This window comes from Crocodylus siamensis, chromosome 2 (assembly GCF_052110815.1).
Source record: "Crocodylus siamensis isolate JL-2025a chromosome 2, ASM5211081v1, whole genome shotgun sequence".
In the NCBI taxonomy this organism is placed as follows: Eukaryota; Metazoa; Chordata; order Crocodylia; family Crocodylidae; genus Crocodylus; species Crocodylus siamensis.
Window position 1 is genome coordinate 198,228,173 of NC_143396.1, and position 24,336 is coordinate 198,252,508.

A 24,336-nucleotide genomic window follows, 5' to 3' on the forward strand; every position below is an offset into this window, starting at 1 on the left:
CTTAATTCTGAATCCAGGGTTGGGGGGAAATGTGTCCTGTTCCTTTTGCATCACAGAACTGCCAGTATTCATACTATGTGAACAAGTCAGCAAAGTCCTACATAGTCAAAATACTGTGAGATTTGGATAAAGTGCAAGGAAGCATGGAATAAATATGCTCTATATAGCATAATTCATCCCAGGAAATAGCAAAACCAATAGATCACAAGCAAGAGGACAACCTCTGTTCTCAGTAGCAGTAACTATTAACATGGGATCTGTAGCCCTCATCAAGAGACTTAACCACTGCATGTCATCCAACATGGCAGATGTACTGCTAATGCTTAGTTAAGGGGAGTAAAGGGTATAGTGATTAACTGTGTTACGCTTGTGTGGCTAAGATCCAGCGGGCTAGTGAACGTGTCTGTACATCACAAGATCTTAGTCATTTGGTAACTCTGCCCCAACCAGGAGGGAAGGATGTAGCATCTGGAAAAAAAAGTAATGGATCTTATCGGGTAAGATCTCCCCTTTACAAAGGAAGGGGAGAACATAGTTCTAAATGTTTATGTACTATTAATAAAAAAAGACAAAATAACTTGGAATCTGTTTAAACACTTCAATAAGTTTCTTTCTGATCCTAGCTGTATTTCCCTACAGTAAAAACCTGAGCTATTAAAAGAAAATGTAAAAAAATAATACTTCTAAGGATCCTAAGAGCTGAGTCTTAGATGTGCATTCCCCAAATTTTACTGCAGTCTATTCAGAAAAGGGGAGGCGAGTGGGTTTCTGACCTTCCAAATAAAATTGTAGTGACTAACTATTGCATTTAATGGTGCATAAAGAGCAAGAGGCTATTTTTACCCAAGTTCTGAGGTAATAAACTGCTTTCTTTAAAACATATTGGTGCAAATTATTCAGCCAAAGAACCTTTAGTAACTTCCCTGATGTGGAAAGAAACTGAACAACAGTCTGTGGCATACTAAATTGTAAATAATATCATAGTTCGTCATGGTTTTTTGTGAGGTCTTCCCCATAATTGGTAGCTTGGCTTCCAACAAACATGTTCCAGTTGTCTAGAATCTCCTCTTTGGTTAACTTTTGATCCTAAAAAAAAAACCAACAACAAAAAACAAAAACAAGTATCTATTATTTTTAATACATATATACTGTAATACTTGTTTAAATGCTATATAAAACTATATAAATGCTATATAAAACATCAGCATGAATTTATGAACACTATGTAGTACAGAATTCTCCAAGGGAAGAGGTAACAGGTTTAGGGATCAGTGGATGAGATGCTGGTTGTATTGGAATTCAGTGGCATAGCTCCCATTGGATTCAGTAGAGTCAAAAAGGTCAAAGTATTCTGAAATGAAGGCTGCTTACAGACATTAAAAAAAAGGCACTTTACTTTAAACTACTCACTCTGATCCCAGAGCATGCCTAGAAGAGCATGCCTGTATTAGCTGGACACGGCTTGCCCAATATCTGTATAGATCAGGTGCTTTAGTGGGGCTTTTTGGGTGCTTTTATTTAATAGCTGATTGAATAAACTATTAGGTAAAAGTGCCAAAAAGCCCTGCTGAAATGCCTGATTTATACAGATGCTGTGGAGCTCGGCCAAATGCACTGCTGCTTCTGGTAAAGCGTGTCTTTTTTTTTTCCAGGTCTGTCAGCAGCCTAACTCATCAAATGATTTATCAGCAATAAGAGCATGCCATTTGTCTGCATGCACAACTTCATGTATGTTTTTAACTTTCCTTTCTGAGTATTTATATGGAAATCTTTTGTCTGGGTTGATAAAGATGCTCAACTAAAATTAAAATGAAACTAAAAAATTCATCTCTATATATGGGAGTCTTGATTCATCAGATTTAAGCAGTGGAATGTCAGTTGGACCAGCGAGGGCAAAAGCACCCCTCTTGCATCTATTGATGATTCGTATCCTTTCCTGACAGATGCCGAATGGATGGGTCAGACCGTAATCCACAGATGTATCCTATTTCTTACAGTCTTTTTACAGCTCTTTATTAATTTACTGATATCCTATTTGTTTATTACAGTTTAATATAGAAAGGTCTGTGACACCTTTCCAAAAAAGAAATGGCTAGAAATTTTGAGGTAGAAAGCCAATTTTCTACTAGTAGGACACCAACTAGGGGCCAGGGTAACGCTGGGACTAGGGGGTCAGTACACACATCCACAGGAGGCCTCAAATGCCTCTACACAAATGCTCGTAGTACGGGTAACAAGCAGGAGGAACTCACCCTCCTGCTGGCTGACACCAGCCCGGACATAGTGGGGATTACGGAAATGTGGTGGGACTCAACGCATGATTGGGCGGTCAATGTCAAGGGCTATAGGCTGTACAGGAGGGACAGGATAGGAAAGAGAGGTGGGGGCGTGGCACTCTATATTAAGGATGAATACACATCCTCGTCAATTAGCAAGGAGCCAGGGGAGGGGCACTCTGAAGTGCTTTGGGTTAGAGTACAAGGCAGTCGCGGGGAAAGAGACTTAATGGTGGGAGTCTACTACAGACCTCCCAACCAGGGAGAAAAGCTTGACCAGGAATTCTTGGGTCAGCTCACAGAGGTAGTGAAGGCTAAGGATGTGGTAGTCATGGGGGACCTGAACTTCCCAGACATCTGCTGGGAAGAACAGTCAGCCAGGTCTGACTGCTCACATAGGTTCTTGGCCAGAGTGCAGGACCTCCATCTAATCCAGGAGGTGCACAGCCCCACCAGGGGAGACACTTTGTTGGACCTAGTGCTGGCCACGGGTGATGACCTGGTGAGGGGGCTGCGGGTGCTTGACCACCTGGGCAACAGCGATCATCGCCTGCTGGAATTCACCATCCAGCGCAAGGTGGCAAAGGCATGCAGTAAGGCAGCAGCCCTAGATTTTAGGAGGGCAAACTTCAACAAGCTAAGAAGGATAGTTGGAGAAGCGCTGAGGTCCCAGAGGGGAGGGGAGCCAGGTGTCCAAGGAGAGTGGTCGCTCCTTAAGGAGACGATCCTCCAAGCCCAAAGGAAGGTAATCCCAACGAGGATCAAAGGGAGCAGGAGAGCACACAAGCCTCCGTGGCTCTCCAAAAGCATCCGGGAATGTCTCCTTGCTAAAAAGGAGGCTTACACCCAATGGAAAGAAGGGGTCACCACCAGGGAGGACTATTCTGTAGTTGCTCAGGGATGTAGGGGGGTAGTGAGGAAGGCCAAGCCAGAGATGGAACTGGGACTAGCTTCCCAGATTAAGGACAATAAGAAGTCCTTTTTTAAATACATAGGGGGTAAAAAGAAAGTCCCGGGTAATGTGGGACCCTTGCAGGATGTGTTGGGAAATTTGGTCGTCACACCAGATGGCAAAGCTAACATGTTTAACGATTTCTTTGCCTCCGTCTTCCTAAGTAGGGACCAGAACAGCCACCTCCCTGCTGGGCCCCCCTCGGGCCCAAGGGGAGGCACACCTGGGCCACGGATTAGCGAGGATTTAGTTAGGGAGCTTCTGGTGGAGTTGGACGTATTCAAATCAGCCAGCCTGGATGATCTCCACCCTAGAGTTCTAAAGGAACTGGCCGAGGTCATTGCAAGTCCCCTGGCATGGCTTTACGAGCACTTGTGGTGCTCTGGTGAGGTACCGGAGGACTGGAAGAGGGCCAACGTGGTTCCCATCTTCGAAAGAGAAGGCTGAGGGGGGACCTTGTGGCCTGTTATAAACTAGTCAGGGGGGATCAGCAGGCATTGGGGGAGTCACTGTTTCCCCGAGCACTGCCAGGAGTGACCAGGAATAACGGTCACAAGCTGGCAGAGGATAGGTTTAGGTTAGATATCAGGAGGTGCTACTTCACAGTCAGGGCGGCTAGGGTCTGGAACCAGCTTCCAAGAGAAGTGGTGCAGGCTTCTACCCTAGGGGTGTTTAAGAGGAGGTTAGATGAACATCTTGCTGGGGTCGTTTGACCCCAGTATTCTTTCCTGCCAAGGCAGGGGGTCGGACTAGATGATCTGCTCAGGTCCCTTCCGACCCTAGAAACTATGAAACTATGAAAAAAAGGCAGGAAGGAGGACCCGGGAAACTATAGGCCGGTTAGTCTTACCTCAATCCTAGGCAAGCTGTTTGAGAAAATTATGCTGGCACACATCCAGGAGGGGCCAGCAGGAGACTTAGGGGCAACCAACACGGGTTCATCAGTGGCAGGTCCTGTCAGACCAACCTGGCGCCTTTTACGATCAGATCACCAGATCATTAGATGCAGGGGTAGCAGTGGATATAGTCCTCCTGGACTTCCGGAAGGCTTCTGACACTGTCTCTTACCCCATTCTCATTAAGAAACTGGGGGGCTGTGGTGTAGACACCCACACAGTCAAATGGGTCACCATCTGGCTGGAGGGCCACACCCAGAGGGTGGTAGTGGATGGGTCCTTCTCAACCTGGAAGGACGTGGGCAGTGTGGTTCCGCAGGGCTTAGTCCTTGGGCCCGCACTGTTCAACATCTTCATCAGTGATTTGGACGAGGGGGTAAAAAGCACCTCGTTCAAATTTGCTGATGACACTAAGATGTGGGGGGACATGAGCACACTGGAAGGATGCAACAGGCTACAATCAGACCTAGACAGGCTACAAGGTTGGGCAGATGAGAATAGGATAGGTTTCAACACAGACAAGTGCAAGGTGATGCACCTCGGGAGGAACAACTGGCACCATACCTACAGGTTAAGGAACTCCCCTCTTGTCAGCACGGAGGCGGAAAAGGATCTGGGGGTCATCATTGACTCCAAGATGAACATGGGCCGGCAGTGTGGGGAGGCAGTTAGGAAGGCCAACCGCACCTTGTCATGCATCCACAGATGCATCTCGAGCAGGTCCGAAGAGGTGATCCTCCCCCTCTATGCAGCACTGGTCAGGCCACAGCTGGAGTACTGCATCCAGTTCTGGGCACCGCACTTCAAGAGGGATGTCGACAGCATGAAGAGGGTCCAGAGGAGGCCACTCGTATGATCAGGGGACAACTGGGCAGGCCCTATGAGGAGAGGCTGCGGGACTTGAACCTGTTCAGCCTCCAAAAGAGAAGGCTGAGGGGGAATCTTGTGGCCTGTTATAAACTAGTCAGGGGGGGATCAGCAGGCACTGGGGGAGCACCGCCAGGAGTGACCAGGAATAACGGTCACAAGCTGGCAGAGGGTAGGTTTAGGTTAGATATCAGGAGGTGCTACTTCACAGTCAGGGCGGCTAGGGTCTGGAACCAGCTTCCAAGAGAAGTGGTGCAGGCTTCTACCCTAGGGGTGTTTAAGAGGAGGTTAGATGAACATCTTGCTGGGGTCGTTTGACCCCAGTACTCTTTCCTGCCATGGCAGGGGGTCGGACTAGATGATATGCTCAGGTCCCTTCCGACCCTAGAAACTATGAAACAGATTTACCTGACCTAAGGGTCTAGTATTTTGTCAGCTAGTATTTGTGGTCTCCAGTTTTATCTACTCAAATTTGTATTGCTGCATAAAAGCATTAGCAAGCCCATTTAGGGAATACTAATAAGAAAAGTCATGAAGAATCATTCCTTGCTGGTTGACATTATATAAAAGGAACCAATTAAACACTTAATCTAACATTTATGAAATATACCAGAACATTAAGTACCTTGTCTACATCTGATTCATAGACTAAGTGCCTGGCTTCAGCTTGTGCGTGATCATAGTCTTGTGGGAGAATCCAGTGCCGAATCTCTTCTTTGTCCATTTTTCCATCCTTGTTTAGATCCCGGAAATCTGAAAACTGCTCACGTTCAGTAACTACCCAGTCAGGTTCTGGTCCACCCTCCTCATTTGCAAACATATCAGCTGGAGGGGAGATCAAGGTTTGAAGTCATGATTAGCCATATACAGTCCTCCAAGATACTTTAGCCAAGTACTAAAAGTATCACACTTGTAGTTTGTGTAGGACTTCTGAGAGTAGTAAAATGGGGTGTATGGTGGAAGATGCGTGTTTGTACACATCCTGTTCCACTAAAATGTTTTCACCATTGATGGTTTTATCCATTATTAAATTACCTTTTCAGTACACAAGTGGAAGACAAGGGAAGTTAATGGACATGCCCAGGAAACTGAACTGGCCCTAAGGATGTCTTCATGCAGGGTGTACACATAAGAAAGTTTACAGGATCTCTCTCAAACTGCAATCATGATCCTTCAAGTCACACTCAGACATATGGGGGGTGAGGGAGGGGAGGTGGGAAGAATGCACAGCAGCACTATGTCTTGTCCCTGCCAGCAAGTGTCTTTATGGATAACCATCAGAACTCAGCAAGGAGTTGGTGAAGGAGTAAAAAGCAGAGGGAACTAAAGAAAATAAAAATCCGCTACAAGAAACTAAGTGAGCATTGTTCTGCTTTTAAAGCGAGCTGTATAAGAAAAATACATCTAAGTGAACAGGTTAACTTTTCAACTCCTCAGGTAGAAACATGTTCAAATGGAAGATAAAGAAGTGTGCCAGGCTGGGAAAAGATTAACAGGTCTGAGGCAGCCTGAGCTGTTGAACATCATAGCAATAAGCGCGCATACACTGGGCGCATCTACACATGCTATTAATGCACATGAATAAATTCCAGCACAGTTAGCACTAGAGTTAGCTGCTTTCTAGGTGCAACATCTTCATGTGTGTCTGGGACCTCACCAATCTGAGTCAGGGCAGAGCAGTTCCAGTTGACAGGGGAACCAGGGGGTCAGCCTGTCAGCACAGCACTGCTCCTCACCCCCCGCCTTCCAGCTCAACATGCTACAGAGGGTTTGGCTGGGGCACAAAGGTGCTACACTGTGGGACTAGGCATCAGGCAGCTCCCCCCACACTGTAGCATCCTTGTGCCTGAGCCAGCCCCAGTCAGTCTACATGTGTTTCAGCACACATAATTACTCTACTGTAGGACAGTACTTGTCCTGGACAGTACTATCCTACAGTAGAGTTAATTCATTTACTGCACCCTAACATGGGAACATGTGTCAACTGTAACACTTTACTGCAGAGCTAATTAGTCAACCAAGTAGTAGAGTGCATATGTAGATGCACCCACTGTGACGTGATAGAGCCCATTCTTCTGAAACCCAGATTTGGGACACTGTGACAGCGGATGGAAGCTGAATTCTGTTGTACAAGAGCTACGCTACACACCAGACCATGCTGCAGGCAAAGCCATATTCCTGCCCAATCCATTCAGAAGGCAAATACCATACTGAAAGCTGTCATTTGTGTAAGGAAAAAATAAGGGGAGCTGTAGGTAAAAAAGGAGTGGTGATATAAAGAGGAGGTATTAACTCAGGAAAGCTCTGGAGGACAGTACAGGCCTTTCACATTTTTTTTTTCTGTAGCATGAAATTCAACTCTAGAGGAGTATTAGTTTTCTCATTCCTCTTGCCCTCTCCCTCGTCCTCAACTGGGCTCCTTTTCCCCCAAACCCACCACCTTCGTGCTTACAATGTAAACCTGTTTTGTAGCTGACATTCCTCATCCCTTGTGGATTTGGTTGCCAAGGAAGTGCTGGCAATAAGTGCACACTATTTACGTGTTCCTAAGTCTCTATCAGCTTGGAGACCAGGGGCCAGCTGGCAACTGAAAGAGGTGCAGATGCAACCCTCTTCAGGATATGGTCCAAAATGAGCAATAAAAACCACATGCGTCCACAGAACTAACCTGGATTCTCCACTACTATAACAGCCCTAAAATGAATGGAGCTATCAGGACTCTGGTCCACTCTGGTCAAAAGGTGAAATGTTTGACTGGGAAGATTTGAGCCCTACACTTTTTGGGGTTCTGATCATTGCAGGAGTCTCCATGGTCTTCAGCGGACTTTAGATCAGTCTCTTGTTTTGGAAAAAGAGATGGTAGTGTCCATGCTTGTCTGTTTGTTTATTTTATTCTAGGTAAAGATAAAATATGGATAAACCTTACTGCAACCATGGTTCAGTGCCAAAAAATTTGCTATTACCTTCTCACAAAGATAATTTAGGTACATTTTCCCCCCAACTGTTCAATAAAACTTCAGGTACCACCTTTTTTCCCCCAAATGTAGACACACAAGTTCTATATTGTTTATTTGAAGCAACTGACATGTCCTGTCAATTTGATTTTTATCATCCTTGCCAATGTGATGTGGTCGTGACTAGCACACTCCATTCTCCTATCTATAGGAGACAAGAGGAACCAGCATTCACATGGTAACAAATGTTGACAACTACCTTATAATTATACGTAGGTAGTGTCACTGAGCGAACAGAAATTATTGGGGAAATTATGCTGCACTGTTATTTCAGTCATAAATGAAGAGCATTTACATTTTAAAGCTAAATATAATTTACAAGGAACAGAAAATCCCTGCCATTTAATTAATGTGTGTATATTGCTCTTGACTGTATTTGAAGGGATCTTTAAGGTAGTATCAGAAACAGAAAGATTCATCAGAATTTAGTCTAATACTTTTATGATGGTATATTTCTTTTTTTTTTAAGCAATCACCAAGGGAGTGTGACATTTCACACAGGCAAAATACGTGTGCTGCCAAACTCCTGGGTTGTGCCTTCAAGGATCCAAGGGCACGACCAAAGTTTGACCAAATTAACTCACTGTGATTGATTTACTGTTCATGCTTCCCACTCTGCTCCCTTTGTGTCACCTGAGTGATGTGCTGGTGACCTTAATTCAGGCACTTCAGAATTACTGAGTGCTTGACTTTCCAAACTTAATGGTCTTTTCACAAAGTTTCTTTGATGTAATTCCTAAGGAGGGTGGTGGGGGGTGTTGTTTAATTTAAACTGTAAAATCAAAAATTCCATTGAGTGGAACTAAACTGATCCTTCCACAAATCATCACTAGAGCTGGTATTTTTAAACTCATGGCAGAATTTCTATCACTTGAGGTCACAAAAGAACTGGCAGCAGTAGAAGGCTGTTATCTGCTACATGGAGATGACACTAGACATGCACTGAGGTACACACTTTGCTGGTGGGTTTCACAGCTATTTCCTAGATACAGAGGAATGTTGAAACTCAGGAATACTGGTTTCACTTCCAGTTTCCTTAGCCCAGTGTGTTCTGGTTGTTACAGTTCCTTCTGCTCCTTAATACATTTTGCTGCCATCCTGCTTGGCTCATACGTGTTCCCCACCCCTGCTTCTGGCCTGCTCCTCTCTTCTGGGTTCCCGCTTCTGCCTTCACATTCCCTCCCTTATTTCTAACTCATTCCCCTCCCTCTGCTTCTGTTCTTTTATGTCCTCCTACTTGTGTTTCTTCCCCCAGTTGGTTCCTACAATAACCAATTCCCATGCTCTTCCCTCTTCTCCTACCCTTCTCCATCTCTGGCTCCTCGTCCTGCTCCCCACCCCACTCATGTTCTTATCCCACTTGTCCTCTAACCCCCGTTCTTCTGTTTTCCCCTGACTCATCCTCCTAATCGCTTAAAAAGTTCCTATTCAAATGTTCTAAAATAGGGGTGTCAAAATCACCTCCTGCCCTGAGCCATTCCAGACTGTGGGACTCCTTGCGGCTGGGATCCAGCCCAAGGCAAAGACTGGCACAAGCCCAGGACCTGTAGTCACAGTGGCAGCTCTGGTTCTGACCCAGGGTGCCCAGTGGCAGCAGCACCTCAGGGCACATGGCTCTGACCCTGGTGAAGCCAGTGACAGAGGAAGAAGCAGTGTGCAGGCCAGGTAGCTGCTTGCCACAGCAGTCATGGTGGTAATGGGAAAAGAAGCCACAGGATGACCAACACTTCATCAGCCTTTGCTCAGCCTCCTATTGCCAGTCACTGCATCCACTGAGCCCCACAGGCTGGATCCAGCCTATGTCGTGTATGTTTAACACCCATGCTTTCAGATATGCCATCCACTGTTCTTCATCCTTCAGGCTGCTTCTCAGGAATAGTTACACTTCCCAAAAATCAGCCCTAGGCTGACACCAAGATCAGAAAATTTTGGCCCAAAGCATTTAAATTTGGTAAACTTATAAGCAACAGAAAAGCAGGCTTCTATAATGGAAAGTACTGGGTAGCTTTTAGTCCAGTTTCACTACCTCACTAAAATTAAACAAAACTTTGTTCACTTCAAACAATGGGATAGCTACACAAACTGTATCTTTGTGCTGTTAATATTAACTTAAACCCAAAAGGAGTGGTCTATAACTGTCTAAGTGTTTCTTGTTAAATGTTAACAAAAGTCAAAGAAACCCTCATCCAGCACTTACCGATGTACTCATCTTGATCCACAAATCCATCCTCATTTTTGTCAATATCTTGCAGCGTTTCCTAGAAAATAGTTTTATGAAAGTCATTAAGAGATAGCTGAAAATTCCAACAAAGGTCTTTCATAAACCAGGACCCAGTTCTTCCCAAAATTGTAAAAAATGAATTCCTAAAGTAAATCTTAAATTGTTTTACACTATTTAGCCATTCTGTGTTTTATAACAGTGGTTCTCAACATTTTTTATACCAGGACCCATTTGTAAACATCAGTGGCCAGTCCTGACCCAGTGCCCCTCACTCCCAACCCACTGCCTCCCACCCCCAGGCCCCAGCCCCACAGTGTGTGGGGCAGGAAGTGGGTTTGGAGGGCATGGAGGCCCCCAAGCAAAGCACCTCACAGGCTGGAAGTCTGCCAGCCTGCAAGGGAAAAGCCCCGTTTCCCACATTTTTCTCCTTTAAGGAGAATCCATTTTTAAAAGTTTGTTCGTGACCGTTTCATATCATCTTGCGAGCCACTTTCGGGTCATGACCCACAGGTTGAGAAACTTTGTTTCAGAAGACTTCAAAACTTAGAGAGATGGCCTATTCTTGTATTCCATGTGCACAGGATACTTTATTCTAAACTCCAATGTGAGTTCTGTGATCACAAGGAATACAAAAATCTCATGAAGAAATTCATATGCATGAATCTGGTGACTTAACTACCTAGACCAGCAATTCTTAATCAGGGTTTTGCATCACCCTGGGTACTTTGAGATCCTTTCAAGGGTGCCCTATGGTGCTACACAACGTTCACTGTTTGGCATGCAAACACAATTCACAAGATAAACCCAATTTTTCACACAGGGATCCATAATGTTAAAAATGTTTTGACCTGTTGTCTCTCCCAGTTTTTTGCAACAGAAGAGTTTCTCTATTATTTTTCTGTATTCAAAAAACAGATGAAAACTCTGAGCTAATATTTTTTGAGGGATGCCTTAGTCTAAAATGGTTGAGAACCACTAACCTATACATTTACATTGCATTAGTCACTCCACTATCTAGTACCAACTCCAAATTTAATTCTTAAACACACAGCAAAACACCTAATTCTGTTTTGATATATAATTTTCACTGGTATTTTGGCACAAATATGTACTCTAGACACTTCTGTTTCACTTAAGAGTGCCCAAAGTAGTTGGTGGTTTGTTTGTTTTAAATCTCATTAGACAAATTGAAATAGGGCGCTTATTTATTATTTTCAGTTTTATTGTTTATGCGTCTCTAAAACCCTGCACTGAATGGTTAAAGAAGTACTTCAAAGCTCACATCAGAAGAATAAAAGCATATGGAATGTCACTGGTTTTGCTTTGCTTACCAAGACAACTATGTCTTTCATATGCTCAAACTCCTCTGGGTGAAGGAAAGCTGTGAACTCCTCACGCGTGGCAGCTGAGTCTCCATCCAGGTCTGCAGTTTTGAATCGCCTCTCATCCCTGGGAAGCATTTTTTTAAAATTGTGTTGATCAGTCGCATCTTGAAATTCTTCTGGATTTTCTAGAGATTAATCAGAGAATCTCAAAACCATACATCTTTACTGATACATTATCTCTGTGTTTAGACTCACAGCCTGATCCATCTGCTATCTTTTCACTACGTTATCATCATGCAAGAGACCGAGTTGCTAGAATATACTAAAAACTTGTATATACCTATATTAAAAGGCTCCTTGTTGCTACAGCAGCTACATTGTTACTATGGGAGACTTTGAGATTCTAGTTGTAAATTGAAGATCAGAGGCCAGCCGTTAACATGTTTTTGCAACGTACTGGGGTTCTACCTTAAGAATGACAAGCCTAATTTAGTTTACTTCAACACTGCTGCTCCCAAGTTTTAGGAGTACATTCTTTCCTCTTCCCTATTTCTCTCCTTATTAATCTGTTCATCCACTCTAGGTGCAACTTTTCATTTCAGAAAACAGTATGAATGAGAGAATAAAGTGCAATGAAGCATCTTCTGGAGCAAGTACAGTACTTGTGATATACAGGTGGGTAAACAGTGTCTACCATAATTGAAATAAAAGACTTTTCCTTAAGGTGCTCAAACAATGTACATTTCAAGTCATTTTGTTCAGATATTTTATTTAGATACAAATATTGCTCTGTAGGTCAATGCAGTTGAAAGGTCATGTGTCCCATCCCTGTCTGTGTCTCCCCCACCACGCCCCCCTCCACGTTACAGGAAGGACTGTTTGGTGTTTTCCTATCTTCTGACATATTTTCTGTTCTGACTCTTCAGCAACTAGACTATCACCTTTTGAGAAAGATTACTTTGTTTAGCAAAATGACCCTGTTTTTGTAGTGTAGCTATATTTGCTTCTTCCTGCACAAACTATGACTTTATATTTCTAAGGCTTGAGCCAGCATATGCTGGGATTGATCATAGAATCATAGGGCTGGAAGGGACCCCAGAGGATCATCAGGTCCAGCCCCCTGCATAAGCAGGAAAGGCATCTGGGGTCAGACATCCGCAGCCACGTGATCGTCCAGTCTTCTCTTGAAGACTTCTAGGGTAGATGATTGCACCACCTCCGGGGGGAACTTGTTCCATAGTCTGGACACCCTAATTGTAAAGAACTTTTCCCTACCATTCAGCCTTAAACTATCTTCCAGGAGTTTGTGGCTGTTGTTTTTAGTTTTCCTCTTCTCAACTTTTCAGATATATGCCTCTGATATAATGGTAAGCCGCAATCAGGTTCCCTCTCAGCCTTTTCTTTAGGCTGAAGAGTCCGAGATCCCTCAGCCTCTCCTTGTATGGCGTGCCATGCAAGTCCCTAATCATACGGGTGGCTCTTCTCTGGATCCTCTTGAGTTTTAGCACGTCCTTGTTGAAGTGCAGCGCCATTTGTAGTACTGGTCAGGTTAGCAATGCCAAGCCTGTAGGTGTGCTGGGGGTTCCTCCTTCCCAGATGCAGCACATTGCATTTCTCTGTGTTGAACCTCATCTGGTTCCATTCTGCCCAACATGCCAGCCTGTCTAAGGCTGCAGATACAAGCAGACCACCTGAGGGTATGTCTGCACAACCCCATATCTTGGTGTGATCCTCAAACTTGGCCAGTGGGCTTTTCACCCCCTCATCCAGGTTGTTGATGAAGATATTGAACACCTGGGGTACACCACTGCCCACATCTCACCAGGACAACATTTGTTCATTTGGTTTGGTAGCTTTCATCACTGAGTCGTTATCTCTCAAGTCTGAGGCAGGTAAAAATCCAACAGCAAGTTCTGTGAATACATTTTACATGGGATTTGATGAAGTTTTCCAGTAAAAGGAACTAGTTTCTGTTTAGTATACACTTTGGAGAAAAATCATTTAGGTCTGGGCCAAGCAGCTTCTGGATTATGCTAAATATAATTTTTCCTGGTGAGTGCAATATAAATGTCTAATTAAAATAAATTATTTTGGTCTGTAAAAATCCCTAGTGTCAATTCCTACATCAGTAATGATTAACCAAATCTCCTTTCTGTTCTTATTTCCAGCTCCTCCACTATTTTTTTGTTAGTGTATCTGCTTGAGCTGACAGTTTCTAGTTTTTGGGTTCATTCCATCCATTTGTTTTCAGACAATAAGTCTGGTGGAACTCTCTTGATTTGATGAATAGCCTGTTCTGCATTACTGCAGACAGCTGGACTAAATGACCCTTAAGATCTCGGCCAATCTTGTCATTCCATGACTGAACAACTGCTTCTTCCTGACAAAATGGCTGTTGAGTAGAGCAGGAGTTTGAACGCATCTGGCTTATCTTTTCTACCCATAATTTTGCTCTCATTCAAATGTGGAGTTCAATAAAGCCCTGAAAAATTAAGTAAAACATTTTCACCAGAATCTCTGTTACTTTCTATTTAAGTTTCCACCAGAAACACAGAAAGCTTTCACCAGAAACTTCTGTGCCTGGCACAAGGCACAGAAATCTCATAAATCAGTTCCAGCCAGGACCATAACTTGGTTCCCTCCTCTCACCTTTCCCTCTGTATGAGATGGAGCAAAACCTGTAACTCTTACGTTCTCACATTAAAATATTTGGTGAATTAAGTTTAATGTGATGCTCCAATATTTGGTGCACCTTGTCAGTGTTGAGTAAATTATTGTACTCATTTTCACTGATTGTAGTAGAGTTTCTCTTATTTATTCCTCTCTTACTCCATTTCAATGACTGTTTTTCAGTTTGCATCAAACAACCTTCCCTCCAAATTTCCCAGGGATTTTAGTTGACTGTAGCATGCACCTGAGGCAGTCATGCTAGCATGACAGATGGAGCCACTACAAACCATCACAACACTCTGGAGATTATATGTAGGTATTCAAGTAAAAGGCTTTTCCCAGAGTCAAAAAGAAGTAGCAAAGTTCTGCTTTATACCCACAAAAGCCAAGAAATTCAATGCCAGTATCCTTACATTTCCCTCTTGTACCTAGATCTTGACATGTCACGTCTCTGTGGGTGCTGCAATATCTAGGTTAAAAAGAATGGATGAAAAGTAAAGCTCCAAGATTCATTCTAATTTAAGGCGTATGTCAGATACTCTGGATAAAATCTCTGTGCCACTGGAGTACACGGCTGCACTGGAGTTAGGATTTTACCCCTTAGCTTCATTTTAAAAAGGTGTTTTTGCTTAGTAAAATAACTTGTGGTCTCCCCACTCAAGTACAGTAAGATGGGTTCTGTAATATGTAGTACTGTATTAATATTGGAGAAAACCTATTTTTTAAAAACTGTTCATAGCATTTGGATTGGGTTTCATTTTTTACAAAGAATCTGTTTGATACAAACTGCTCATTTTGTCAAGTTTAGACAGCAAACAGAGCTTTGACAACTGGCAAACTGGGTGATATTATCCACCAGCTACATGTCTGTTGGGTAGAACCAAAACATTATTTTTCAGTTAAAAGTGAGAAATATTCCAGGGTATTCAGTAGCATGAAATTAATGTGTATTCCATTAAAAAAAAAAACAGCCTTATCACTAAACTGATTAAAAACTTGAGAAATATTCATGGTGAAACAATTTCAAAATTAAGACATCAAAAGACTCATCTGATTATAAGACAACTGCTGTGGGAAACAATTTTGTTTAATTGTAAGTGTTCACTGAAATGAGATTAAGACTGTGCTCTTCATAGTTTGAGATTAGTATCGTGTGCATCTACAGGACTGGAAGGGAACTCATGGGACAGTGCTTGCATTCACCTGCTATCCCAGGTAACCATGTCGTGTAATTCCTTTCACAAATTTATCAGTATCTATCTTAAAACTAGGTAGGTTTTTCACATCACTACTTTTCTAGGAAAGCCATTCCAGAGCCTCACTGCTGTGATGATTAGAAACCTTTTAAATTTTGCCTTTGAAATCTATCCATGGCCTGTTTATACCCCTTGCTCTTGTGCCAGCACTGTCTTTTAGCTTAAATAATTAGTTTGTCTCCTGAGGTTTACCCTCCTGATATTTTCATAGAGAGCAGTTATATGCCATCTCGGCCCTCATTTTGCTAGCCTAAATAAATCAAACTCTTTCAGACCCCTCTCACGATAGGCTCTCCAATCCTCTCATTGTCATACTATTATTCTTTGCACTTGTTCCAGTTTGAATGCATCTTTCATGAACACAGGCACATCTAAACGTGCATTAATGTGCCTTTGCTACTGAGCATTAAGTTTAGTACTTCTAATGAGGTACTACATAAAGGCACATTAGCCCATGCTAACGCGCAGTAGGCAAAGGCAAACTTTTTTTTTATGATGCTTAATGCACAGTATATTCATTCTACTGAGCATTAGTGCATTAGCAGAGTTTTTGCTGTGACATGCTAATGCGCAGTAGTATAAGCTACTGCGCTTTACAGTGTCTCATAGAGAGGTGCCCACAGAATACCAGAAGAGTCCAGGATGTTCCAGACAATGTCAAACCACTGTCTTATACAATAGCATTAATACTTCCATATCTGTATTAAAGCTTTTCTAAAGAGGCAGCCTATGGCGCTCTCTCTCAGATATTCCCTGAGAGAGAGACACACGCCCTGAAAATGGAACTAAAGGGGTATGAAATACTTAGGTTGATCCTCAGCATAGACACGAATTTCACCCAGAGTCATAAAGAACATTATGATATAGCCTTTGAAGTTATAGAAATGATTCTTCCAGAAAAAGTACTTATGTTCTTATATCCTGGGATCAATAATTTCTATTAAGTTGCTTTAGTGAGCACAACGTCTTCTTTTCTCTTTACTAAATCCAGTCTACCTTATTTCAATATCCTCCAGCAACTCTATTTTGGCACCCAAATATTTATATTCTATATGGTGATAAGACATACAGGATAATATTCTAGTTACATCCCATTCAAAACTTTCTACCAGGGAGAAGAAAAATTTTTTGTGCATATTTTTTAAAAAGTCCTATGCCATTTTCAGTTAAAAAATAAATGTAGAAGCTTGACTTTAGAGAGAGAGTTTAATAGTTATGAACTGGGCTGATAGTTTTGGTGTCTGTGAATCAACAACAGCATCACAAATACATGGCAGCCATGTATGTATTAAGAGTCCACATCTAAGAAAGAGAAGTTAAGTGTTCATTCAGGGCATAGCTTCAATGAGCTTTGAACTGGACCGTCACTTCATGCTACTGAACATGCCTTACTGCTGAAAATGTGCAAAGGGGTGCCAATTGCAGTGGCAGACCAACTCCGTGCTGGATCAGACCAATGGTCCATCTAGGCCTGCATTTTATCTCCGACAGTGGCAGAAATGGATGCTACAAAGGGAAAGCATTAAGCTTGATCTCTAAAATAATCTATCCCCTATTTAATACATTTCCTCTGGCATCTCTAAACCAATAATGGTGGATGCCAGGAGAAACATCTCCAACCATTGTATTCAACAGCCATTAATAGATCTATCATTCATGAATTTATCTAGTCCTTTTTTGAACCTGGCTATGGTATCCGCTTTCCACCACTATGGTAATAAGTTCCACAAGTTATCTATGTGTTGTGTAAAAAAGTACTTTTTCTTATTAGTTTTAAACTTGTCCCCTACTAATTCCAGTGGGTGACCCACTAACATGCTGCATGCTCTTTGAGTGAAACGCACTAATATTTAATTGTTCAAATGTGGCCATATTCAGCACCTCAATTACACTTCCTACAGAAATAAGCCATAGCTTTCAAATATAGTAAAAAATAAATGTTTCCTTATGTCTGGCCATTTAAGGGTTGAACATTTAGAATAGATCATAATCTGCAGTAATTCTGACAAAATAATTCCTTGCTACTTTAATCAACAATTGCATTATAAATTTAGACAGTATCCAGCTCTAAAAATTCACAAACAACTGATTAAATGCATATTTTGTTGAGTTGTTATACACTACTGCATCACCCTTCTCTGAATAGTAAAAGCAGAGACTTTTACCTCAGCTGCACTATTTAAGCCCTCTCCCTGAAGACTTAAGAGTTCAGAAGCTAACACTTAGGGCCAGATCCTGTTCCAGCTAGTAGTCAAAGTGGGCCTAGATGTCTAAATGTGAGACTGTTCTATCCTGCTCAAATGCTGGAAAAAACATCAGTGAAAAAGGTGAGTGACTGCATTTTGTGACTTAGTTTTAAGACTAAGATGATGGAGTGTTACAAAAGTAAGAACATTAACAGCTTTTCAAAGACTCAAACAAGGTGGAATAGGGCTGCATTTAGGTGCCTATGTCCTCTAACAGTGAAACAGGATCCAGCCCCTCATGTAGATGATTCTATTATTCAAATGAGCAGGTAAGTGACTCTTGATCCCTGCACTACATTATCTGCCAATTTAGCATGAGAGAGGTATGTGAAAAGGTCCCAAAGGTGTGCCCCACTCCTGTTGATTTTGAATGAGAACATCATACCTAACTCCCTTAATGCTTTAGCTTGACAATTATAGCCTGAAAGACTGCGTTTTGGAGAATCTTACCTAGATAATAACCATATGTAGCTTGTTTGTATTCTTCCCAGGAAATTTTATTATCTTTGTTCAGGTCGTAATCTTTCCAGACTTTCGCTACATTTTCATAGATGTAGCGTTTCTGCACTCGTTTAATCCAGTTTTTCAACTCCTCTGCTGTGACATAACCATCTTTGTCATCATCTATTCTATCAACAATTTTCCTGCAAAAGAGAGAGAAACCATGGATAGCTGGGCAAGGAAATGAAATGTATGTTCCAGTCCAGTTCTGTTATGCGGCACAGGAGCCTAACTGTGTCTTTCCTCAGCCAGCAGAAGCAAATGGCCAGTGCTTCAGAGACATACCCCACTGCTACAACAATATTGTATTTACAGAACATGCTAAAAAACATTATGTAGTACATTATTAAATACTGCCATAAATAATTATAACTGAGTTATTATGATAAAAAAACAAATCAGTTGACAACGTCCATGAAAGGTTGTATTCTTGATATTTTTACAAACATGCATGCAAGCACACATGTATGTATATGTGTACATATCCATGTATAAATCAAGAATGCATCCTTTATTACACACACTATCTTATCTTACTTGGAAGGAAAATCTTCTTTCAGGACCTGGAAAGAATGGCCATACTGGGCTCTGAGCAGATCAGCATGGAGAACAGATCTTTATCCCAAGACGCAGGAAGGCTATAGTGTTGCTAGACTAGGCTTCCCACAGCCAAAAGCTGGGAACTTTATAGTCCCTGCTGTGGCCTTTCTATGAAGCCAGCATTAAGGCAGGATGATCTATGCAGGGCTCTACAGAATGCACAGTATCTACACTCCCTACACAGCCTTCACCCTACCTTCCCCAAAATGCACTGTTCATGTTGCTAGCAGTCCCTACGTAGGCCTTTATTCACTAATTCACCATACCAAGCCTCCATCAGTAGACCTCCAGTCACTAATGCTAATTAAGGCTCAAGCCAACCTCTGGAGGCTGAGAGCCCTCTAATTTCTGATTAAGTCAACAACACTGAAAGTGCTCAGAGGTTCTTGGGGAGTCTCCCCTTCTTAAAAACATGTCCTAAGCAAAGCTCTAACGTGCTCAAGTCTAAACTCTCAAACTATACAACAAGAATAATCTCTTGAGAACTGAGGCTCTCCAAAATCATTGTTCTACAAGTTATTTTTTCCTTAAAGCCAAAAAAAGAAGATTCAAAGAAGATGAAGTGTTGACTTATCAACTCAGTAGTACAATGATGAGCTGAGTTTTCTTTAGGCTTTCTTATACATTTTGCTCTACTGCAGGCTTGCCAATGCACCACTATAACCACGGTGGGAAGGAGCAGCTTTATGTTATAGAAGAAAGGGCATAAAAGACAGTACTCATATTTAAACCTCTCTCCATTATACCCAGCAGTGTAACAAAATTCCTATTTATACCTGCAAGGAAAACATAACTTTGAAGCACAAGTAATATTTTTGTATCAAAACATGTATGGCGTCTCTTAAAAGTCCATTTTTTGATGCACTGTTATTTTTTGTGCTTAACAGGCACCTTGTTGATTTTATTGGTTCAGTTAGCCTTTATCTATAGAAAAACATATAAACTACATTTATTCTAAAGGTAAAATTTAATCTTTCCTTTAAAACAGAAATGTTTCCATGCGTTACATTTGTTCCATAGTAAACAGTGTTTTTAGAATCACCCTGCACTGTTTCTACCCCAAATATTGCAGTCTTTTGCCAGCATGTGCGAACTTAAGTGTTACGATGATGCTTACATTTTCACATTCCAAGCTAGGAAAAATACAAAATTATAATTAGTTCCAAAGTAATGAGTGTCAAGAACAATAATAAAGTATTTCCTTTTTCAAATCTGCTTTTTAGTGTCCTTTAATTATTCAAAGAAGGAGCCCACAGCATCAAATTCTGCCCTCCAATTTTACTGATAAGAATGGAAATTATGTGTGCCCTGCAGTATAAGCAGCCCAGTACTGAAGGGATCTCCTCTGCTATCACAGCACATGCATCACATAATCCCTTTTTTAAATTAATCAAGCTCCATTGTAAGAGTAGCTGGGTTTTTGACTCCCCACTCCTGTATTAGAAAGCTGCTTCAGAAACTTCCCATTCTGCTGCTTAGAAAGCTTCTAATTTTAAGCCTCTATTATTCATGGCCAGTTTACACACACATGTTCTTGTGCCAGCATTGTCCTTGGGCTCTAGTGAATCTTATCCAACAGCAAAAGAAATGTGCTCCAAGTCTTGACTCAGTGGCTAGAGACAGACGTTGCCAGATGAAGTAGATCAGCTGTCCTGGGGTGTGTTCCAGCACAGGTGATCCGCTTCACTGGGTGAAGTGCACATCACCCATTATCCTGCCCACTGATCTTGCAGGACAACAGATGACAAGGTCCCTGCGTGCAGAGATGTGCCCAGAAAACTTGGAGGTACCTCTCTGGAAGCAGGGGAAAGCCAAAGTGCTCTAGTAAGTTCACTGGGCAGGGGCCATCAATCAGCTGATCGGTGATCTCAACCCTGGGACTGAACCAGAGTGAATTTGACACTCCGGTGCAGTTCCAGGACTGGATCAACCAATCCCATTTGTGGTCCCAGTCCCAGAACCACACCAACGTTCCAGCTTTCCTTGCTTCTATAGACATGCCCCTGGAATCTCCCCAGTTTGCTGCATTTGAATCAATTCTCAAGTTGCTCATATACACCAATTAGAACATACCAGCTGCTGCCCTTTTGAAAGGCTACATGCATTCATGTGACCACAGAATTCAGTATACTGCTTTTAATCTCAAAGGGAGATATTATTCCTAACTAAACAGCATGTTTGCTCCTCAGAATCCTTCTTCAGGCCTCCAACTGGATGAGCCACAGGTGGAAGCCTGCCTTATAGCTTCTAATGGCTAAAGGAGAGTGCATTATTCTATATAAGGAAAAAGAGGTGAGTGTCCTCCTTTAACAGCTCCCACTACCTTGATGACCCACAAAGTCAAGTAACTAAAGACACCTCCCCACCCCTGCTGACCCCAGCCACTGGGAATTGTTCTCCTGCTAACCACTGTTACTGGAACAGAAAAGAAAAGTACACTGGAACTGACTGGTAAACCTTTTCTTCCTTTTTTTTAAAGTCTTTTCTGCCCAATCGCCATGTTCATCAGTGAATTTACCCCATGGCAAATATGACTTTATTGATTTGATTGACATCTCTATCTATTGTTAAATGCAGTAAGTAACTGATATGATTCTACCAGAGGCCTCCCTGCTATTTTTAACACTTCCTTAACACCCCCAGAAATCGTTGGGGCTAAGAAGCTGTGCTGCTTGGAAACTGCATTCCACTTGCATTTTTCTGCAGCTCAACTGCATCTCTTTTGTGATGTACACATCACCTGTTTGCTTACCACTGAAATAATTCTTGTGTTTTTGCCATCACTTTTATCCAAATGTTGTAAATACCTATTTATTTACATGCAAATGCATACTAGCAGTGAGGGCTTTGCAGTAGACCAAAAAGTAACTTTTTAATCAGAAGAGTCTTGTTGCTCTCATTTAAAAGTGACTAATTCTTTAACACAGCAGAAATTCAAAGACAGCATTCCACAAACATGGGGCTAGAACCAAAATATAGGCAATAAACACTAAGCTACTTACAAAAATCATGAAACCAACTGGTAAATAAATTGCTTTTCCTCAAAGTTCTATCAGCTGGGATGAGGGGGAATCCTGCCCCCAGCTCCTGAATGGTCACACCAGGGCAATGTCTCTGCACAATGACAGTAAAATTGAGGGGACATGCGGGTCCTGCAACCTACAGGTAAAGAGCCTAGCTCTGAATATATTCCCTATGTGCCAGCACAGACAGGAATTTGAAGAGCGACATAGATGGGAGGACTAAAAGCAACAATATAAGCTGAAAGGAAGATACCTCCTCAACACAAAGCTGTTTTGGATGGCTGCCCAGCCCAGGGCTCACTGCTAGCTGCCCCACCAGCAGACGGGGCCAGGGCTGGGACCTGTTCCTCCCCTGCAGCTCTTTCCAAGCCCCTAGCCCCATATCAGGGCGCGCCCCGCTGCCTGGGCAGGGGAACATTGCCCCTGCTCAGGCTTTGTCACTGGAGCCAACCCAGCAGCAGGCAGCTCCAGGGGGCTGAGAGCAATCTCCTGGCCCCCTGCTCCTAGAGCTCCCGCTGGCTGCTGCAGGGAGCCAGTGCAGGGCCAGAGAGGACAGGAGCAGACTGCTGCTAGGAGCAGCAAATCTGTCCCTGACTCCCCACACATGTAGACACCTGCCCAGGGTGGGTTTACTCGAAAGCACTCTTAAAAAGAAGAGAGGGTCCTGATCCAATCCAATCCCCCATGGCAATAAACTGTGTGGCTAAGATCCTTGCACCTGGAGGCATTTGTGGACTCGTGGCTACCACCATGGACTGTGCCCCAGGCGCCAAACTTAGTTGTATGGTATGAACAAGCTTCATGTGGGCAGAGGGAGAGAGTAGTTTGAGGGGGTAGTAACCCAAAGAGATAGGACAGGAGTGAGCAGAACCAGGGCAGCTACAGCAACAGTACCCACAGGTGAGCAGGAAGGCATGTTTGAAGGGCTCCAGCCAACACTGGGCACTGTGCTGTATGAAGCGACCTTCAGTTGCCAACCTTCAGCTCCAGCCCAGCAGCAGTGAGAGAGAAAGATCATGCAAGCATTTAGAGCTGTGTGAGGAGGATGGTTTTCCAGTGTCACTGTGTGCTGCTCCCGCTTCCCAGGCAGCTTATTCCAGAAGTCCCCTGGCAGCACTGGGAGGCAACTTGCCCCATGGCTCAACTGAGAGCCAGCAAAGCCTTCCCCATGCCTGCCAATGATCAGGAATGTGCAAGCTCTGCACAAGGCCCTCTGTGCCATGGCAGCCCCGCACCCAGGCCTCCAGCTCCAGCAAAGCAACAGGCTTCAGAGAGCAAGAGAAAGGGCGGCTCAAACCAAATGCCCTGCCCACTTCTCCATTGAAGCCTTCCCTTTTTTCTTCCACTGTGCACTGAGGCAGTGGGACCTCCCTCTGCCACGTTATCAGCTGCGGGGGAGGGGGTGGTGGTACTCCTCCTCCTCCTCCCTGAGGAGTCCCAGAGTCTGAGGCTCCCACCTAGGGACAAGCCCAACCTTGCCTTACAACGCCCTGTTGCACCAGGCTCTTTGGGGTAGATGCAGCATCTTTTATTAGACCAACTAAGTGGAGCAGTGGAGTGGAGTGGAGTGAAGTGGAGCAGTGGCGTGGAGCAACTGTTGCCAACCAAATCGTTGGCAAAAACTGCTCTTTGCAAGGGGCACAAACACTCTTCTTCAGGCCTAGGGAGAGTCTTGCAAAGAGCAATTTTCCCAGCCATTTAGTTAGGCTAACGAAAGATACTGTATCTACCCAAAGAAACTTGTCTGCCTTGTAGATGATCCCAGGCCGCAATCAACCCCTAGGGAAAGCGCGTTTCCTCCCCTCCCCTCCCCTCCGTCCTGCAGAAACAGCCCGGCCCAGCCCGCATCCTGCCCCTCTCACCCCAGCTTCTCCTTGCTCTCCTCCGGCGTGAGCTGATCAAACGTCTTGGCTTCCTCCTTGCCCAGGAAGGCCTCGTGGTCGTACTGGAAGCTCTGGTTGTCCTCGTGCGGCCGCTCGCCCAGCTCGGGCTCGGGGTGCACGACCCGGTCCTTCCTGAAGGTGGGTTTGCCCCTTGCGCCGCCGGCGCACAGCAGCACCAGCACCAGCACCAAGGCGCCGCCGCCGGGCCGGCCGCCCATGCTGCCCCTCGGAGCGCGGGACGCCGCGGCCGCCGCCCGAGCCGAGCTGGCCCTGGCCCGCCCCCGGCAGCGCGCGCCACTCCTCGGGGCCGCGCCCGGGTGACTCCGGCCTGCTCCACTCAGGGAGGAGGTTGCACGGCGGGGCGGCTCCGGCCCCCGGAGTTACCGCGCTCGCTATTGGGCCGGGGCTGCTGTGTGGCGGCTGGCGGGGCTGGGGCGCCACGTTTGCAAGACGGCTTCGGCCTCCCCGCCCCGCAGAGCGCCGGGTTTGAGCTGCCCGCGGCCGGGGAAGGGGATGGAAATAGGGGACCAGCCGCGGGGAAGCACCAGCCCAGGGGCCCGTGCCGGCTGAGCCCGGCTGCCCGGCGGCAGTGGCAGGGTTGTTTCT

At 44.0% G+C, this 24,336-nt stretch overlaps 1 protein-coding gene across 1 annotated transcript; it reads right to left on the reverse strand.

Moving 5' to 3' along the window:
• Positions 1–706: 706 nt before the first annotated feature.
• RCN1 (reticulocalbin 1) lies at positions 707–24,147 on the reverse strand. Its single transcript, XM_090032795.1, has 6 exons — positions 23,710–24,147; positions 18,174–18,367; positions 11,558–11,736; positions 10,203–10,263; positions 5,617–5,816; positions 707–1,086 (listed from the first exon to the last, which is right to left on the reverse strand). The coding sequence occupies exons 1-6, from the start codon at positions 23,946–23,948 to the stop codon at positions 979–981; spliced, it is 981 nt and encodes a 326-aa protein (XP_089888921.1). The 5' UTR covers positions 23,949–24,147; the 3' UTR covers positions 707–978.
• Positions 24,148–24,336: the final 189 nt, after the last annotated feature.

What these genes read in the sequence shown, in the direction of transcription:
- RCN1 (XM_090032795.1), bottom strand. Translation starts at nt 23,948, where the DNA reads ATGGGCGGCCGGCCCGGCGGCGGCGCCTTGGTGCTGGTGCTGGTGCTG. An exon ending in TGAAAGACATAGTTGTCTTG is followed by an intron (nt 10,264 to 11,557) that starts GTAAGCAAAGCA and finishes ACTATTTTCTAG; the next exon opens with GAAACGCTGCAAGATATTGA. An exon ending in ATGAATCAGATGTAGACAAG is followed by an intron (nt 1,087 to 5,616) that starts GTACTTAATGTT and finishes TTTTTTTTTTAG; the next exon opens with GATCAAAAGTTAACCAAAGA.